General features: G+C 41.4%; 1 protein-coding gene across 7 annotated transcripts in view; it reads right to left on the reverse strand.

Moving 5' to 3' along the window:
* Positions 1-18,400, reverse strand: part of Ddhd1 (DDHD domain containing 1) — a 68,836-nt gene extending 50,436 nt beyond the window's left edge. For 3 of the 7 annotated variants that reach the window (XM_048362957.1, XM_048362961.1, XM_048362959.1), the window contains exon 1: positions 17,383-18,399. In XM_048362957.1, coding sequence (XP_048218914.1) covers positions 17,383-18,247 — 865 coding nt within the window. In that variant the 5' untranslated portion in view covers positions 18,248-18,399. Of the gene's footprint in view, positions 1-17,382 lie in introns of all 7 variants that reach the window. The other 4 variants (XM_048362958.1, XM_048362956.1, XM_048362962.1 and 1 more) reach the window with 2 other exon arrangements.
* Between the last annotated feature and the right edge of the window lie 872 nt (positions 18,401-19,272).

The raw sequence follows: 19,272 nt of genomic DNA on the forward strand, positions 1-19,272 counted from the left end.
GCCATTTTTATGTGTGCATGCACCACTGCTACTAGAACTTGAGCTCAGGGGCTGGGAATATGGCCTAGTGGTAAAAGTGCTTGCCTCGTATACATGAAGCCCTGGGTTGGATTCCTCAGCACCACATATATAGAAAAAGCCAGAAGTGGCGCTGTGGCTCAAGTGGTAGAGTAATAGCCTTGAGCAAAAAGAAGCCAAGGACTCAGGCCCTGAGTTCAAGCCCAGAAATGGCAAAAAAAAAAAAAAAAAAGGATAGAACTTGAGCTCAGGGCCTTGGGGTCTCACTCAGCTTTTGGCTCATGGTCCGAAGTGTGTATTCTTTATAGTTCTCCTTGTTCTATTATTCTCTTTTGATAATAAATCTTTTAAGTTGTTCCTGGTAAAATTACTGTCAATCTATTTATCTTCTCTTTGTACTCAACATGGTTTTAACCTGTGGTTTCCAACCCTGACTGAGTATCAGATTCATCTGAGGAATTAGAGAGATTTTTTTTTCATGTTCCTTCTTATACAACTGTCTCTAGAGACAGGGTCCAGAAATATGTATTTTTAGAGTTACATATTATGAAGTAAAATGCTTATCAGGTGATCACTGGTTCCCAACCAGTTTATTTACAAAGTTGATCATTCATCAAAGCTGAAAATATTGGGCATGCTCTTATATACTCTCTTATATACATATATACACATGTATTATACATTTAGTAGTCATGTTTTATTCATTAACACACATATGAAAATAGAAAATTAAGTCCAAAACTGAAAGTAAATATAAATTCAAATATTTCCACTGTAACACCTCCAAAAGCAGTGCCTGCACATTCCATTTTGTTCTCACTGCTTTACATTATAGAGAATCTGTGCATTTAGAATTGCAGCTATCTTTTTCTGAACTCTAGACTTACATGCCCAAGTGCCCAGTGAATACTTCTACATGGCTGCATAGCAGACAATTAAATACAGCATGCCAAAATGAAGTTTGAGATTTCCTCTGCTTCCCCAAGCAGCATTTGGGTAGATCTGTCCCCTCCACAATCCAACAAGGTAAAAACAGAAAACAAACAAAAAAATCACATTAGAGATAACTTGCTTACACATATCCTTTTACTCATAATACATTAAAATTGTACATTTCATCAGCTTACCATCTTTCTTCACCTCTCTGAAACCATTCATAGTGCCACCTGAGTTTCTCACAACCTCACTTGGAATATCATACTAATTCCTTAGCAAGCTCCCCTCATTATGAACTTACTTTTGCAGCTTTCCACTTATTTTCCATACTGCTGACAAAGCAGTCACCTGAAATAAAAATCTGATCAAGTTACTTTCCTATCTTATGCCTGCTGATGATTCTCACAGAATTAAAATTCAGATTTTAAGTAGGAAAAAGTTCACCACAATCAGTCCTTATCTTTTTATTTTTGGTCAGTTATGGGTGCTTGAACTCAGGGGCTAGGCACTGTCCTTGAGCTAATCAAGGGTAGTGCTTTGCCCCTCTGAGTCATAGCACTACTTCAGTTTTCTAGGGGTTAATTGGACATTTAAGAGGTTCATGTACTTTCCTGCCTGGGCTAGGTTTGAACCATGATCCTCAGATTTAAGCCTCCTCAGTAGTTAGTATTATAGGCAGGAGCCACTGGTGCCTGGCTCTAGTTGTTTTTTTTTTCCTCCTCCTAGATTTGTTCCTAACCCTTTCTACCTTATTTCCAATGTTCCTGTCAAACAGAACTTCTTCCTGACTCCAGACCCTCAGACACACCATTCCTTCTGCCTGTATTGTCCTTCTTTAAGACTCAAGTCAAGCCTGTTTCTCTGAAGAACTTTTGATGAGGTAGAGGTGGCCACTCCCTTCTTTTGCCACGTAGACAATAGATAAGTATGGTGAATTGATTAGTTTTATGTTTAACTGAAGCAAAACAATTCACAGTACAAAGAGTAACACAGTATTTAGGAAGATGTTAAGACTAATGTCAAATTGCCAAAATAATTACTCTTCACAAGAAATAATTACAGGGGCTGGGGATATAGCCTAGTGGCAAGAGTGCCTGCCTCGGATACACGAGGCCCTAGGTTCGATTCCCCAGCACCACATATACAGAAAACGGCCAGAAGCGGCGCTGTGGCTCAAGTGGCAGAGTGCTAGCCTTGAGCGGGAAGAAGCCAGGGACAGTGCTCAGGCCCTAAGTCCAAGGCCCAGGACTGGCCAAAAAAAAAAAAAAGAAATAATTACAAATGAAACAACCATCTCAACTTAAGTTGGAAATTGGGTAGAATTCAAAAGAAAACAAACTAAAATCTGTGAGGGGGGTTAGTACTGAGGTTTGAACTTATTCTTGTCCTAGCTAGGCAACTAAGCACTTTACCACTTGAGCCTTATTCTCAAGTTCATTATGCTTCATAGTGTGTGTGTGTGTGTGTGTGTGTGTGTGTGTGTGTGTGTGTGTGTGTGTGTGTGTGTGTGTGTGTGTGATTTCATGCTTTTGCTTGGGCTGACTTTTAGACCACAGTCTTCCTATTTACACCTCTCCAACAGCTGGGATTACATGCATGTACAACCACAACTGGCTTGTTAGTTAAGATTCTTGCTAACTTTTAGCCAGGGCTGGCTTTGAACCAAGATCTTCCTGGCTGGGATTATAAATGCAAACCTCTATGCCCAGCCCCTAAAATATGTATTTTTTTTCTCTGCTAGTCCTGGGACTTGAAGTCAGGGTTAGATGCTGTCCCTGAGCTTTCCTGCTCAAGTCTAGTACTCTACCACTTGAGCCACTGCTCCACTTTCAGCTTTTTGGTAGTTAATTGGAGATAAGATTCTAATGGACTTCCTGCCCAGGCTGGCTCCAAACTGCAATCCTCAGATCTTAACATTCCTGAGTAGGGAGGCATGGGCCACTAGTGCCTGACTCTAAAATACCTTTTTAAAGGTGAAAAAAAAGAGAAAAAAGAACTCTGTAGTCAAAATTAAAAATTCTAATGAGTATAAAAGTAAAAATATGCAAAAAAGCAGTGATAGAAAATGTTTAAGAACTCCTTAGACTAATGTTATAAGAAATATATTTGAGAAATATATTTAGAAAATCACCAAACAGGTAGAGAAAGTAATGTAAGGCAAGAAATCTTATATAAATTTACAAAATACAGACTATTAGGAACTGTGGGTGAGCTAATCTTCATGTCTGCTCAGATAATGTAAAAGACACAGATGTTATATAGTAGAAATGGAAGTATTAGGAAAGGACTCAGAGGACCTGGGCTATCATTCCAATTCTATTTCTTAGTCTCTGAATCTCTATCATTTGTAAGAATATTGTCTCACAAAGGGTAATAATTAGTATAAATGTAATAATGTATGTGAAAACACTGAAAACAATAAATTCCTCCAAATTATGATATTATTCTGATTAATAGAATATCTTTTTTTTTTTTCTGCCAGTCCTGGGGCTTGAACTCAGGGTCTGAACACTGTCCCTGGCTTCTTTTTGCTCAAGGCTAGCACTCTGCCACTTGAGCTACAGTGCCACTTCTGGCCATTTTCTATATATGTGGTGCTGGGGAATTGAACCCAGGGCTTCATGTACACGAGACAAACACTCTTGCCACTAGGCCATATTCCCAGCCCTAATGGAATATCTTTTGAAGTTCTAAAATCACAAGTAGTAGTTAAACCTGGCTATATCAAGACTAGCATTCTAGAATTCTCAGTCATTTTGTATAATAAAATCCCATTTTTCCTAACACTTCTTCCAAAAGTTCTCATGCCAGGAAAACTGAAGAGAGCCAGAGAACCAAAAATTAAATTTATAAGATTCAAAGAGAAAGATTTATCATTGTTATCGTTGATGACATGCTGTAGCAAATTAATCCAGGCTGTGATTTAGTTCCTGGTGATACCTGTACACTTGAAACACTTGAGGCAGATCCTCTGATGTGAAATCAGTTTTGTTTTGTTTTTGTTCTTTTTGGTCGGTCATGGGCCTTGAACTCTGGGGCTAAACGCTGTCCCTGAGCTCTTCAGCACTCTACCACTTGAGCCACTGCACTGCTTCCAGTTTTCTTAAGGTTAATTGGAGATGAGTCTCATGGACACCTGCCTGGGCTGGCTTTGAACTCCAATACCTCCTGAGTAGTTAGGATCACAGGCATGAGCCAGTGATGCCTAGCCGAAATCAGACTCTTAAAAGGCTGTTTTTAACAGTTTTAAGAAACAAGGCAGAAAAAGAAAGGCTGAGTCTAGGGAGCCATCACAGTCTATTCAGGGTGCTATAACAAAATGTCACCGACTATGTGGCTTATAAACAATAGAAATTTAGTTTTCACCATCCTACAGACTGGGACGTTGAGAGACAAAATACTAGCAGGTTCCATGTCTGGTGAGGGACTGCTTTCTGCTTCACTGATAGCATCTTCATGTACTCTACAGAGAAGAAGGTACAAACTAGCTCCTTCATCCTCTCAGGCCTCTTTTCTAAGGGCACTGAACTCCTTTTAGGAGTACCTAGGTTACTTCCCAATCATTAACTCGGGGGTTAGAATTTCAACACAGGAATTTTGGGGGTGAGACAAACATCCAGTTCATTATAGGAGTATAAGAAATTAAATGAGCAACTTTTTCAGTTAAGCACAGATTTCATGCCAGCGAAAAAGAACTAGCAGCAAATAATTGGATGTAAGACTCCAACAAATCTTATCCCATAGAAACAGTTGCAGAAGACATACATCTCAGTGTTACTCTATGGAGCAAAAGCCACTTGGTCTGTGTCTGGTCACTACAGATGTTATATTTTCCACTCTTGACATACCTGGGCAGGAAGACATGCAATAGCTGTGAGAATACTGAGTTGTACCTAATTTAGAGGGAAATAAAGATCAAACACAGAGTGAATCAATTTGCTAAACTGAAAGGACAGACTACTTCCAGCAGTGATAATAACACACTCTAGATTTATAATACCACCTGAATACTAGAAAATCAGGCAAAATATATGCAATGATGACTTTCAGATACTGCAGAAAGGACACTGATGACTGGCCAGTTTCCAGGATATGGTGCAGGAAGAGGTGACCCACACAAAACTAAACAATCCTGCTGAATTGTAAAATAACTCATGGCAAGGTGGTTGAAATGCATCTCCTTGAAAGCCTCACCGAAAACAACTAAAAAGAAGTGAGACACAGAAGGCACTAGAAAAAGTAAGTATAACAATCTCCAGAGTTCATACAGGGCTGGGAGTAGTTTATGTTCCAATGAGCCCTAATCTATGAAGGTACTGAGGAATGTACCTAGAAAAGTATTTCCTCAGCAGTGAGGAAAAATTACTTTAACGATAAAAGATGGTCTGGCCAAGCACTAGTGGCTCATATCTGTTGTCCTAACCATTCAGAAAGCTTGTATCTGGAGGATCGTGGTTTGAAGCCAACTAGTGTAGAAAGTCCATTAGTCTCCATCTCCAAAATAATCAGAAAAAAAAAAAGTGGAGTTGGAAGTGAGATCAAGTGATAGAGCACCAGCTGAGCAAGCAAGCAGGAGATTCTGAGTTCAAACTCTGGTACTAGGGGAAAAATGCTCTGACCATAACAAGTCCAAAAGAACATCTTGATAGGATCAAACTAATCTGCAGTAACTTCACTATGTATTAAACAAAGCTCAGAACACAACAGGAATCCTATAAAATCCAAACAATACCTAACAGGTATTCAAAACACAAAAATATAAGCCCACTCTTAGGAGAAAAGTTAGCCAATACAAACAGACCCCCAAACAGTAAAGATGGTAAAATTAGCAGAAAAAAGACATTAAAAGCAATGTTACACTTACTAGATTCAACAAAGCAGAGGAAAATATGAGCATAAGAAGAAATGGAATTATAAGAAAATACCTAATTTGACCTTCTGAATGAGATCAACAGTAGTTTAGATATTGTAAGACAGTGATATTGTTCAAGTTCATAATACAGCAGTAGGATATATTCACTTAACATGGCAATTCAAAGCAAGGTGCCAGTAACTCATGCTTGTAATCCTAGCTACTCAGGATGGCTGAGCTCAGGGAATCCTAGTTTGAAGCCAACCCTGGAAGACAAGATTTTGAGACTTTATCTCCAAAATAACTTGCAAAAAAACTGGGCTGGAGGTGTGACTCATATGATGGAGCAACAGCTAAGCAAGAAAAGTGAATAAACATTAAGATTATGGAAAACAACCCCTCCCCCACAAAACCCGGTACTGGCAAACAGTAATAATAAAAGAAAACAGCAGTAGAAGCACAACAGAAACTACATAAAACAAAAAATCTAAAAAGAAAAAGGGAAAATGACAGCTGTGGGGCAAATCAAAATGGGGTTATGGTATAATCCAGGCACAGGGATTTATACTTAGTATAACCTCAAGAAAAGAGGTAAAGGTGAACAGAAAAATAATTAGGAAAAAGCCAAACATTTTACAAATTTGGTGAAAACTATAAATTTGTAGTTCCTAGAATCTCAACATACAGATGAAATATGAAGAAAATCACATCAATGTGAATTATGATCAAACTACTAATAAGGCAGGGCTATCAGGAAAAAGAAAAGTAACATCTAACTTCATATGAAACTATAAAAATCAAAGACAATGAAGTAGATTTAAAAGTCTTGATGGAAACAAATATTAAAGATTACATATCCTACATCTCTTTCAAAAATGAAAGCGAAATAAGTTCTTTAAAAGAAATGGGTAGCTGAGAGAAAAAAATAAAAGCATAGATTTTTGAGTTTATAATACAAATAGCAGTAAAATGTATTACAGAGCAGAAAGGCCAAGAGGTGGGAAGCATCCCATGAGGAACTTAAGTTTATTGTGACAAGTTAAAGATGCATAATGAAAAATCTAAGAGCAACTGTTACAAAACAAAAAGGTATAACTGAATTCCAATTTTTGGTTAGGACAGAGAAAGTTAGAGTATTATTCCTCCTCTTAAACAAATTAAAAGACCAATTTGTGCAAAATTATAACATTCCTTGAGCTCTGTAAAAAACTGAAGTCACCGAACCATTTGATAATAAAATATCTGAGGTAGACAAAGAGACACGAGATGTACTTGCTTATTGGAATCAAGAGATTTTAGCTAAAACTTTTTGACAGATTGCTCAAGGTTAAGTGTGGGCTACAGATAAAAGGGGAAATGGCACCCCCTACAGGTTCTTCCATATAGATCTGCCCAGAATAGCATTAAAAGGGCCTAGGGAAATATAAATTCATACTTCTTTCACAGTACTGCTTCAGGGAAGGATCTATGGCATGTATGGAAGAGGTATGAAACTTTGCCTGGATCCCTTTCTCCTTATCTTTTATGGGATGAGACAGGAGGAAAGAACAACACAGATGTAAAGAAGATACCAAGGTGAGAATTGAAGGCTAGTTCTAGAACCTTGGATGAACGGAACTGGGAATTCTGTAAGGGTAAAGAAACTGAAAATTGGGCAGCTTGAGACTAGATTTATAAACAAATGAAGCTACCAAAGTTAGGTCTATATACCTCCTGCACTCTCAATTTCTTGAGATATCTATTAAAGAGGAAGATTCTATAACTTCACAGCTCAGAACCCTTGAACCAAATCTCTAAGGATAGGTTTTGCCCCTGATGTCACTGTAACTGATGTTGGTTCCCTGGGTATTATATATACGTTTATCAGAACTAGGGAAGGGAAAGGGAACATCAAAATGGAGACAAAGGGTAAAAGGCGAACCAATGCAACAGCAATACTTACAAGACAATATGCTGTAAACCAACTGTAAAACTGGGAGGAGAAATTGGGGACAGGGAAGGTGGGAGAAAAATTAGGAGGTAAAAAGTTTGAAGAAATGTACTCACTACCTTACATATGAAACTATATCTCCTCTGGTACATCACTTTGACAATAAATAAATTAATTTTAAAACTCTCCAAGGATGAGAACTCTATGGCTAAAAATGTGCATTCTTAATAATTTTACTAGAGGGCTGAGGATATAGCCTAGTGGCAAGAGTGCTTGCCTCATATACATGAAGCCCTGGGTTCAATTCCTCAGTACCACATATATAGAAAGAGCCAGAAGTGGCACTGTGGCTCAAGTGGCAGAGTGCTAGCCTTGAGCAAAAAGAAGCCAGGGACAGTGCTCAGGCCCGGAGTCCAAGTCCCAGGATTGGCAAAAAACAACAACAACAACAACAAAAAACACCAAAAAAAACCTAGCAAAACAAAGGAAAAATATCTACTAAATTCAAAAATCAAAACAAAACAATTTTACCAACTATGGCCACCCTCCCAGAACCAAGGAACTCAGAAAACTACTAGTTTAATATAAGCTATCATTCAATAGACAAGAAACCCAAGAGGGACAATTACAGTCTGAAGAGTCTTCCATTGTCTTTTAACCTGAATGGGTCTCATTATTCACAGGCAGAGTTAATAGGATTGAAGTTCCTGAGTCCTGAGTGTGGCACTTCATTGTGATTCTTGGAACTCTGATGATTAAATAGGCTTTAAAAATGAGCACCTGGGCCAGGCACTGGTGGCTCATACCTGTAATTCAAGCCACTCAGGAGGCTGAGAACTGAGGATCATGGTTCAAAGCCAGCCTGGGCAGGAAAGCCTGTGAGACAAAGTCTGTGGGACTCTTGCTCCAATTAATCGCCGGAAAACCAGAAATGGCTCTGTGGCTCAAGTGGTAGAGCAGTAGCCTTGAGTACAAAGAGGCTCAGAGACAGCGCCCAGGCTCTGATATCAAGCCCCACAACCGACCAAAAAACAACAACAAACAACAACAACAACAACAACAACAAACCCCCAAAACTCCCCAAACATCCGGAAATGTATACATATGTATACACACATACATATATCTAATTACTATATATGTACACATAGTACCTTGTACAAAGTATATATATTTATGCATAACTTTTCATATTCCTTTCTAACAAACAGCTTACACTTATTTGAACAAGTACTCTGCTAAATGACCTACATATATGTATTTCAACTAAATCTAAATAGGAATCATCATTTTGATATTAATCCTATGAGGCGGGAAGCAGGAATTATTCCCAATTTACAAAGGAGAGTAACTCCTGCCACAGAGATAATTTGCTTTGCCATATAGCTACAATAAAGCAAAGATTCAAACCAAAGCAACTTGACAACAAAATTCTATTCTCTGAGTCCATACAGCTTTTATATCCAATAATGGGGAAGGAATGGCTGCCTCAAATCTCTGGATTAGGTACAGATTCAAGATTATTTCAAGTTATATTTTACATTAGATACTAGAACCTTGCTGCCATTCCTACTATGGCTAGTTTATTGCTATCACTGCTAGTTAGCCTAAGAGGAATCCCTCAAAGTTTTGCATGCTGAGACCTCCCCTTTCATTGTAAGGAAAATTGTTGTGGGCCATTTTCTTCGGGCCATTTTCTTCTTGCCAAAATGGCAGAAAACCAAGAACTACTGGCTCTGCCTCAACTGAAAACTGAGCAGTCTTTTATAAAACTATAAAGTTCTCAATTGTATCAAAAATCTTGGTAGGTGGTAGAGATGAGCTAAATGAGCTTTGGGGGTTAGTCAGTTCTTCCCATATTTGGTGACAGCATCTACATACCTTCTACCCCACAAAAAGTATAGATGCTCAATAGTTTGGAATTCTTCTATGGGAAAGAATTCTGAGCCACAAGCAGTAGATTCATGACAGAGTAAATGGTATACTTCTTTGATGTCCAAGCCAGGAAGACTCAAGACAACACATGTCATTCAGAGGCCTGAGATCAGGCAAAAATCACAAGGGCAGGCAACAGTTACTAGGGCTCAAGGGATTTCCCTATTTAAGAGGTAGTTACTAAAACAGCAGGCCAAGAAAATGCCATGTCAGAAAAGGGACTACAAATCAAATTGAGAGAGCTAAGAATGTTAAGTAGGTATAAACTTGGAGAGATAGGAAAGGAAAATGGAGAAATAATAATGGCTAATAGTTACATATTTTACTGCTTATGGAATAGGTCAAGATATTTAAATACATTTACTCATTTATTAAAGTAATCAGAAATGCAGATACTATCTACATTTCACAGAAGGAAGGAAAGCACAGAGAATTTAAGCTGTCTGTCACGGAGACATACGGCACAGCTAGGATTCAGACACAGTTGGGCACCAGTGGCCCATCCTTAACCGATACTCAACGCTGCCTTTCTAGAAAATCCAGCTGGAAATGAAATGGAGGAGGTAGAGATGAGCTTTAGTAAGGCAAAGGGTGACAGGCAAACAAATGTTGCAAACCAGATCTATCTTGTATGTGTGGTCTCCCATGGTCTCTCATAGGCTGTAGATCTTCACATAAAACAGAATCCTGTAATCAAAAGTTCAAACATCAGCCCTATATTCCAGGATTGACATATACACTATACAGAAGGTAGGACTGAACCTTCTCCCACCAGAAAAAGTACAAATGATAACATAGCTTTACATAAAATAATTCACCAGGCTAAAACCATAAATTAAATAAAATACAACTATATTCAAGTTTTTAAAATGGCAAAATGTCAGGCTGAAGATGTAGTTTAGAGGTATACTGCTTGCCTATCATACAGAAGGCCCTTGGTTCAATCATCAATACCATCAAAACCCACGACCACCAAGAAATAAAATATAAGGTCTCAATTTTTTTTGTAAAAAGCAAAGAGAAGAGCATTGGTAGCTTATTATAATTTTACATAAGAAGTATGTTAGAATTTGTCTACAAAATGAGAATGCTGAACAAAGTCATCTGCTCATAAACTTTATAGATGTACCCTGTCTCACTGAGTGCTAGACATACAGGAAGAGTTAACTTCGGCAGTCACTGGAGGAGTAAGTGCCATTTGAGGGTACTTGAGCAGCCACACTGTACTTTTTTCGGTTGGAGTGGTATTCAACACTGGTTTGCTTTGAAGTAGACTCCTTCTGATGATTGTTTTTTTAGTTAAAGGAAACCCTTTGTCTTCTAAAATCTTAGAGGAAGGTTAAAATACATACCAGATGTTAAAATCCAACATAAGGAAGGACTAGCTGAGAATGAAGCAGATATGGGATACTCTGGGCCTACTTAGAAGCATTCTACACACAATAAGAATAACTGATTCAGTTAATAATACATACATTGAAAGTTGGCCATTGTAAAAAACAGTGAAATCCAAGGGTAGGATTTCATTTAGCTATGTCTGTGCTAAGACTCATAAGTAATTCCAAGTCTGCCCCTGTGCATCATGTAAAGTTATTGGCACAATCCATGGCATGATTTATAAACCTTAGGTTTTAACATAATTTATACAGCTCTCTGTCCAATGTCACATACCTCAAGATGTATTCTGTCAGTGTGCAGAATTATGGTCCACTGAGTGGTAGCCAGAGGGAGAATAGATTTTCTATTCAAAGAACAAAAGTATATTCTTGCAAATAAATGCTTACCTCATGGTGATTTGGAAATATCATCCAACACTCAAATGGGACTTAATTTTTTTTTGAGATTTTTCAGATATCTGAAGTCTTGTGATACAGAAATACTGAATTTCCAAAGACTGTTCTGACCCCTAGTAGTAATCTGAGAGTATATTTGAATGACTATCCAGAGGTAGTTTAATGTAATAAGAAATTAGGGCCGGGTGCCAATGTCTCACATCTGTAATCCTAGCTAGTCAGAAGGCTCAGATCTGAGGACTACAGTTTTGAAGCCAGCCGGGGCAGGAAAGTCCATGAGACTCTTATCTCCAATTAATGAGCTGAAAACTGGAAGTGGCACTGTGGCTCAGAAATGGTAGAGTGCTAGCTTAAAGTAAAAAAGCTAAAGGATAGCACCATGGCCTTCAGTTCAAGCCCATGACTGACCAAAAAAGAAAAATATTAGGATAAACATTAATGAATATGTAGTTTAGCCTTGCTGGAAATCTAGTAAAACTAGAAGCCAGTATATGAAGCAATTTTTATATGATCATATCAACCTTTCCTTTTTTTCAGTTCACTTTTTATCACTTACTTGAACCCTAATTTATGAGTATCAGAATGTTCCTTATTAGGCTTTCTGTCCAAATAATCCAAGTATCTGTCAGTGATTCAACTTTTTTTTTTCTGGGCAAATTACCCTTCACAGATGTAGAATCTGAAGAGTAGAGCTGCAGGTTGTACACAGTAGATATAAATCATGTTTTTCTTTTTTTTCTACTTTTTAAATGGGCAGACTGCCTGAAGCTATACATTTTATCACTGTTAGTTTGTCTTGCTGACACATACAGTTTCAACTCTTTCTTGCTCATGAAATGATAAAGGTCTTCAGATCATATTCCCCAATTGTCAGACTGTGTGCTACCTGACAGTCTTCCTCATCTTGGGCTTCTTATGAATACATTCTCCATTTCCCTTTCTCTTGTCTGTCTTCTGCTTGCTTCCCCTTAGTGTTGATCATCCTGAGAGCTTTCCTGGCCAGCATATTAGCTTTCTCTTTTCCATATAACAAAAAAAAAATCTCAACAAAACACAAACCATAAAAATTGGTATGAAAGGTCCTAGAAAATAAAGTTTAGAAGAGGGATGAGTACAGGAAGTGTTTTTATAACAAAACAGTACATGAGGAAAGTAAAGTGATTTGACCGGAAAGATAGCCACATTAAGCATATACATAAGCATATAAATAATATTAAAGCAGTTTTTAAGCTAACTGGCATATTACAATGGAAGACAAGCTTGGAATAGACCTTGGCCAGGTCCTGCCCTCCATCTGTGTCTGAAACAATTTGCATTCTTGTGCTGTTTCTGTGGGCTCCCAAAACAACATTAAAAAACAGACTTGGCCTGGGATGGGGGTAGGTTTTCAAGATTTCTGCCAAGGATCTGTAAACATGAGTGAGAGGTCTAATGTAGCCCATGATCGCTTTCCACTTTGGATGAGTTGGGAATAATGCAGTTAAAAGAGGAGATTAATGTCTCCAATAGGTTTTCAGGGGTAAGCCCTACAATCTTGTTTTGCTGGAGGCAGAGTACCTTCTACCTTTTTTGGACTACATTATTAACAAAAGACTGGTACTTATTCTTGGGTAAATAGCATGATTACATCTATAACAAGTTAATGAGCATCATATATCTGGAAGAAAAGCTCTAATTTTTCTATCTTATTTTGTTAGGCATATGATTTCCATTCACTTCAAAGTATCATTAAGAAAGATGAATTTAGAAAGGATTTGAAACTGAAAATGGTTTAAAACTATAACAATGCAATCAAATATTATAAGTACACCAGAAAGCAGAGGAGGAGAAACCTGTGGTTTATAGCTACTTCTGGAAACTACATATTCATATATAAATGTATATGAATGTAAGTTATATACTCTACTGCATACAACAATGCTTTCAGACTTGTGGTGTGACTATTCTACTTATAATGTTCCATATGTATGTTGTTCCATCAGCTATTAATAATTTTTTGAGGCAAAATCTTCGTGAAGCATACACTGGTTTAAAACTTGCCCTCCTCCTGTCTCAGCCTCCTGAGTACTATTGATTACAGGTGTGTCTAACCTCCCTGGCTTACACATATATATTTTGCAGGTGGCAGGGTTTGAATTCAAGGCCTTGTGCAGGTGATCTACCACTTGACCATAAGCTTTTTGATGATTATTCTTTGGAGATAGAGTCTCATAGACTTTCCTGTCCAGGTGAGCTTTAAACTTTGATCTTCCAGATCTCAGCCTCCGGAGTAGTTAGCATTAAGGGGTGAGCCACTGGTACCCAGCTTGCCAATATTCTCTCACCTCGGATCATGATCAGGCCAATAACAGTATTTACCACTCAATCATTTTGACTGGTTAACTTAAAAAAATTTACTTGAGCTTCTGCAAATAAGGCACATAATTTTTTAGAGGAGAGTCCACAGAGATGTAGCTTACATTTACCTAGTACTATGTGACAGCCACCATTCTACATACATGCGTACATACATAATCCTCAAAACAAGCAGCTTAGGAGGAGAACTAAAAAAAGGGAGTCAACTTAGCCATTACTCAGCAAAGATCAGTTTTTATCTAAAATGTCCACATGCAGCTAGAATACCCAGACATAGATAAAACAAAACTAAATTTCCTCTCTTTTTTCATATATAATACTACTAACTTTTCAGCTATAGATAGAAGACAAGTGCTATTCCCTTTTGAGTGACGCATGCCCAACTGGCTCAAATTTTATCTGTGAGTAAAGTTCAGAAGGAAAAGTAAATTAGAATCTTTCTTTTAGACTGGACATAGCTTGTGTACCTAGAAGCAATGGGCTAAATTAGGCCACAAAAATCTAAATGGACAATGGACTTCTGGAATTAGGAAGTCTTTCATTACTACTACTCAGAAAATATCTTTAAGAGGTGAAAAAAGAAGAGTAAAGTAAAGGAAAAATCAAAAGTGCAAGTATTTCAAGAGTTCTTCCATTTGAAGACCAAATCCTCCCACAAAGGTGTGAAAACTTACATAATTCACAAGGATTTACAGAAGCAATGAAGTTACAGAGAATTCTGTGAGAAAAGAGATCCTATACAATTCCTTTGAAAAATGCTACTGTGTTTTCATTGTAGCTTCTATGATGCCTTTGGACACCTACAGAATTTTATTTTGTAGAAAACTATTCAGAAAATGCTAGTATGAAGACAAAATGTGTGCTGCTCTGATGTTAATTACGATGCAACTTATAAGTTATACTTGGCTTCATAGCTACTGTTGTAGGAAAAAAAAAAAAACTGTAGATGTGCCCAAGTCTCATCCTTCAGGTTAACTTTGTAAGCCCTCATCATTTCTTGCTGGACACTGCTATTCTGCTTCCCATTCTCCAATCCATTTTCATAGGCACTGATCATATTAATGAAGAACTTTCAACTTTTTTTTTTTTGGCCAGTCCTGGGGCTTGAACTCAGGGCCTGAGCACTGTCCTTGGCTTCTTTTTGCTCAAGGCTAGCACTCTACCACTTGAGCCACAGCTCCACTTCTGGTTTTTTCTATATATGTGGTGCTGAGGAATTGAAGGGCTTCAGGTATATGAGGCAAGCACTCTACCACTAGGCCATATTCCCAGCCCCAGAACTTTCAACTTTTTAGTTCATTGTGACTCACAGGAAAAAGCTCAAACTCCTTAGAAGTGCACATCTATCCTGTGTAGTATTCTCCCAATAAGGCAGCCGGGTGCAGGTACTCCCTTCACAACCTCCAACCTGTCCCCTGATCAAACGCTAGCTCTCATGCACCACCATCTCTGGTGGTCAAATCCCAAACTTATTTGTGCATCTTGGCCCCTGTGGGTGCAGCCCAGGTGTGGTGCTTGTTTCCTCAAACTGCCATACAATTTTCAGGCTTCTATGTACCCCACTCCACCTGGTGAGGATGCCTTTTCCTCTATTATCTTGTGGAGTCCTCTGATTAAATTCATCCTTTCAGGACTCAGCATTACACTTTTGGAACACTTCCCTGACATTCTCACCCTTGAAAGGATTGGAAGTTTTTCTGGACACTGTACTGTGTTGTTCCCTCATCAAACTAATGAACTGCTTTATCACTTCCCAGCTGAGTGACCTTGGACAAGCTCATTAAATTTCACTGAGCATTCTATGTATCCCACAGTTAGCATTAATTTCCTATAATAGTGAAATAATGTAAAAAAATCCCTTTTTCAAGAAGCACCACGCAAACATTAAAATTTTTATCATAAAAGAGAGCACACTGTATTTAGCTTAATCTAAAAGATTTATCTCCTAGTTTCCAGTCCCTTTTTCAAAGATGCTCTGCAGTTTTACCCTACTCTTTGGTTTCAGTTAAGTCCTTCTGCTTCTAAGGAAAAAAGTCTATTGTGATGCTTAGACTTTAAAGAAAACACAAAGTGGGAAGGTCCTGAAAGATAAGGACATTTCTTCTACTTTTCCACATACATTCACAGGAATCTTGCGTAAACACAAACTACTCAGTAAATCAGAAAGAAGTAAATGAATACAAGCATTCCCTGTATTTAGTAAACTTATAATAAAAAGTGAGTGACATAACAGATTCCATATGAATCTGGCCTTAAACAGTAACAAATGCCTCTGGTGTCATCTTCAAGTGCAGCAAGAAACTTCCTGCTATGCTTTTTTTATTTGCTGCTTTGGCACATATTGTGATTGATATCTTAGAAACTTATGGTAAACATATAAAAGTTTTCACACTATCAGAATCAACAGTGCAATTAAATCCCAAGTTATTAAGTATCTACTGCACTAGGCCTTATGAGAGAGAGGTAAAAGGTGATGGACTCTGTCCATATGCCACAATACATACTGAAGGAAATCTAAGCCATCGGTACATATAATTACTAGAGAGATGAATGGACGACCTAAAGGTAATGACAATTACCAGACACCTGAGTTAGGGCAAGGGCTCGCAAAGTTAATACTACACAATAAAAATTATTAGTGGCCACTAGCTTGCTATTACTGAGTATCTACTATATATTATATGTACTATTTGCTGCTTCGGATTGCAGATATTTTCATGCCCTTCCTGCTTACTCTCATTACAAACCTAATTGTGCTGCTGTATAAAGAATATCCTTCACACTTGTATCACACACCAGTGCCAAGCACTGTTCCAAGACCGTTAGGTATATTTTCTTGTTTGCAATATCGCCATTGTATAGACGAGAAACCAGAGGTACAGGGCTTGTTATTTTTTCAAGGTCAAGAAGCAATAAATAAAAATAATGTCAACGCGGACCTAAGGAAGAAAAGGAGCATCCCACCAAGGGCGCAGAGCCTCTTTGGCTTGCCAGAACTGTAACCTGAGGTGCTAGCTTTCCACATCTCCAGAAACGCACCGGCGAGAATAGTGTATGTTCCCGCTAGGGCTTCATTTTCCCCGGAGTCCATAACTGAACTCTGGACTCCCCTCAGACGCCCTCAATCCTTCCCACTGCAGAGGCCATACTGAGACTTCCATCACAGGTGTTCAAGGTAAACCAGAGCGAATCAGATCTCGAGTTGGACCAGGCTCTCGAAGTCGGATCACGAAAGGCAAACCTCTGGATTGGAGGGGGAGAGGGGTGGGTGCAAATGCGTTTCCTAAACCATCTCCAGGGAATGGCAGCCGCAATCGTCCCCGCCATCCCCGCCGGGAGTCGCTCTCGGGGTGCAATCTTCTCTCCCTGACACCCCCACCCCCGGCAGCTTTGGGCTTGGCCATCTGCTCTCCGACCCTTCTCCCGCCGGCGCTCCCCGCAAGCTCTCCGTCCTACCCCGACCACACACGCCAGGCCTCACGCGCTTCCGAGTGCTAAACCCACACGCCGGTTCTCGGGGTCCTGCAGGGACGGCCCGGCCCCGACCCTGTCCCGCTACTTACGGTTCCAGTACACCGGGTAGCACTCTCCCTGGGTGACATCCACCTCGTAGAGGCCGCCCCGCACGCACACCGGCTCGATCTGCACCAGCTCCTCCATCTCGGGCTCCTGTCCCGCCGCCGCGCGCGGGCAGAAGCCGCAGGCGCGATCCTCGTCGTCTTCCTCTCCGGAGCTGGAGGCCCGGCCGCACGCCGGGTCGCCATCCCGGTTCTGGACTCCAGGCCGGGCGCCCGAGGCCTGCAGTACAGTCCGGAAGGCGAGCTCGATGCGCAGAGAGTCGTAGCCGATGAAGGGCTTCCAGGTCTTCTTGTCCTCCTTGTAGAACCAGCGCACCTCCTCGGGGCCCAGCTCCGTCACCACCTCGTAGCGGTGCCGGGCGGCGGGGCCGCTGGGCCGGGGGCGCTTCCTCTCCCCAGAGCCCCCGCCCGCCGCGCTCCCGCCACCCCCGCCGCCTCCGCCACCCCCGCCGCCCCCGCCACCCCCCGAGTCGGCCGGAGCGAGCGAGGCCGGCGCGGGCGGGTGCAGGGACAACGAGCTGCCGCCGCCGCCGCTCTCGCCCTCGCTGTAGTAGCGCAGCGAGGAGCCCGACTCGGCCGAGCTGAAGTCGTAGTTCTCGTCGCTGAAGCAGGCGTCCAGCGCCAGGTGGTTGAGGTCCTCGGCGCCCGGCGCCAGGTGCAAGGCGGCCTCCCCGCGCAGCAGGGCCAGCGGCACGCTCCCGTCGCCCGGGTCCCCGCCGGGCAGGTGCTCGAAGCAGCAGATGCCGCCGGCGCCGAACGCCGTCGCCGAGTCCGGACTCAGGTCCCAGGCGCCGCCGTCCCGGCCGTTATGCTCCGGACTCCGCGGGGATCCGCGGCCCGGATAATTCATGGTGAGGAGACGCCGCCGGCTGTCCGGCCGCGCGCCGAGCCGTGGCCCCCAGCGCTTCCGCCACTCATCCAACACCGCCGCCCTCTCCACGGGGAGTTTTTAATCTTTCAAATCCCGGACGGGGCTGCGGCGGCAGCGGCGGCGGCTCCGCCTCTCCCCGAGGCCCGAGGCCGCCGCAGCGGCGTTCTGAGACCCGCCCCATTGTCACGTTCCCGGCGTGGGCGGGGCTTTGTGTCTGACCTCGCCCCTCGGCGGCGCGCGCGCGCGCCTGGTCGCCGGACCGGCGCGTCACCCCGGAAACCTCGGCTCTGCCAGCGTCGAGCGCGCGCAGACCCTTTTCCTTTATCCTCCGAGAGCCCGGGTCGGCTCGGGTCGGCTGCCAACCTGGGCCTCCTCGACTGCCTGCTGAGATCTTTCAGGTGTCAACTGCACAGCTGCTTCTGGGGGGCCGGGCCCAGGTGGGGTGAGGCGTTCCCCAACTCATCCTTCCAATTTGGGTGGCGAACCCGCCGGCCTCCGCATCCGGAGGGGCCCTGGAAAGTTGCTTGCTCAAGTTGGTGACTTGGGGTAGTCTGACCTGAACCTACTGGGTCACCTGCTGTGTTTCTACTGGATTGTCAGCCCACACAAGCCACTCCACCCCAAGTCCACCTCGGCTCCCTTCTGTCAGCACTCCCACGCAGAAACTGGATGGACTTCCTTCCTGGGACTCCGCGTTTTATTGTTATGGTTCAATGCTCCCAGTTCCTGTTTTTTTTTTCTCTCTCTCTCTCTCTCTCTCTTTTTTTTCCAGGGTAAGGGCCCTGATGGAAACAAGGTCCAGATGCCCAGCCTTTTCCACGCAGTGGGTTGCTCAATCCATATTCGCTGATTATAATGACTGCCAACCCAGCCAAGTGTAAAAAGATGATTAGCTCGAAAGCCATAAAACAACTAGGTTCTAGACTCAACTGTGCTAACAACTCCGGGCAAGTCAATCTCCTTGGTGGGTTTGCATCCTCATTTATAACAGTAAGGGATTATTA

This window comes from Perognathus longimembris, chromosome 14 (assembly GCF_023159225.1).
Source record: "Perognathus longimembris pacificus isolate PPM17 chromosome 14, ASM2315922v1, whole genome shotgun sequence".
NCBI classification, from domain to species: Eukaryota; Metazoa; Chordata; class Mammalia; order Rodentia; family Heteromyidae; genus Perognathus; species Perognathus longimembris.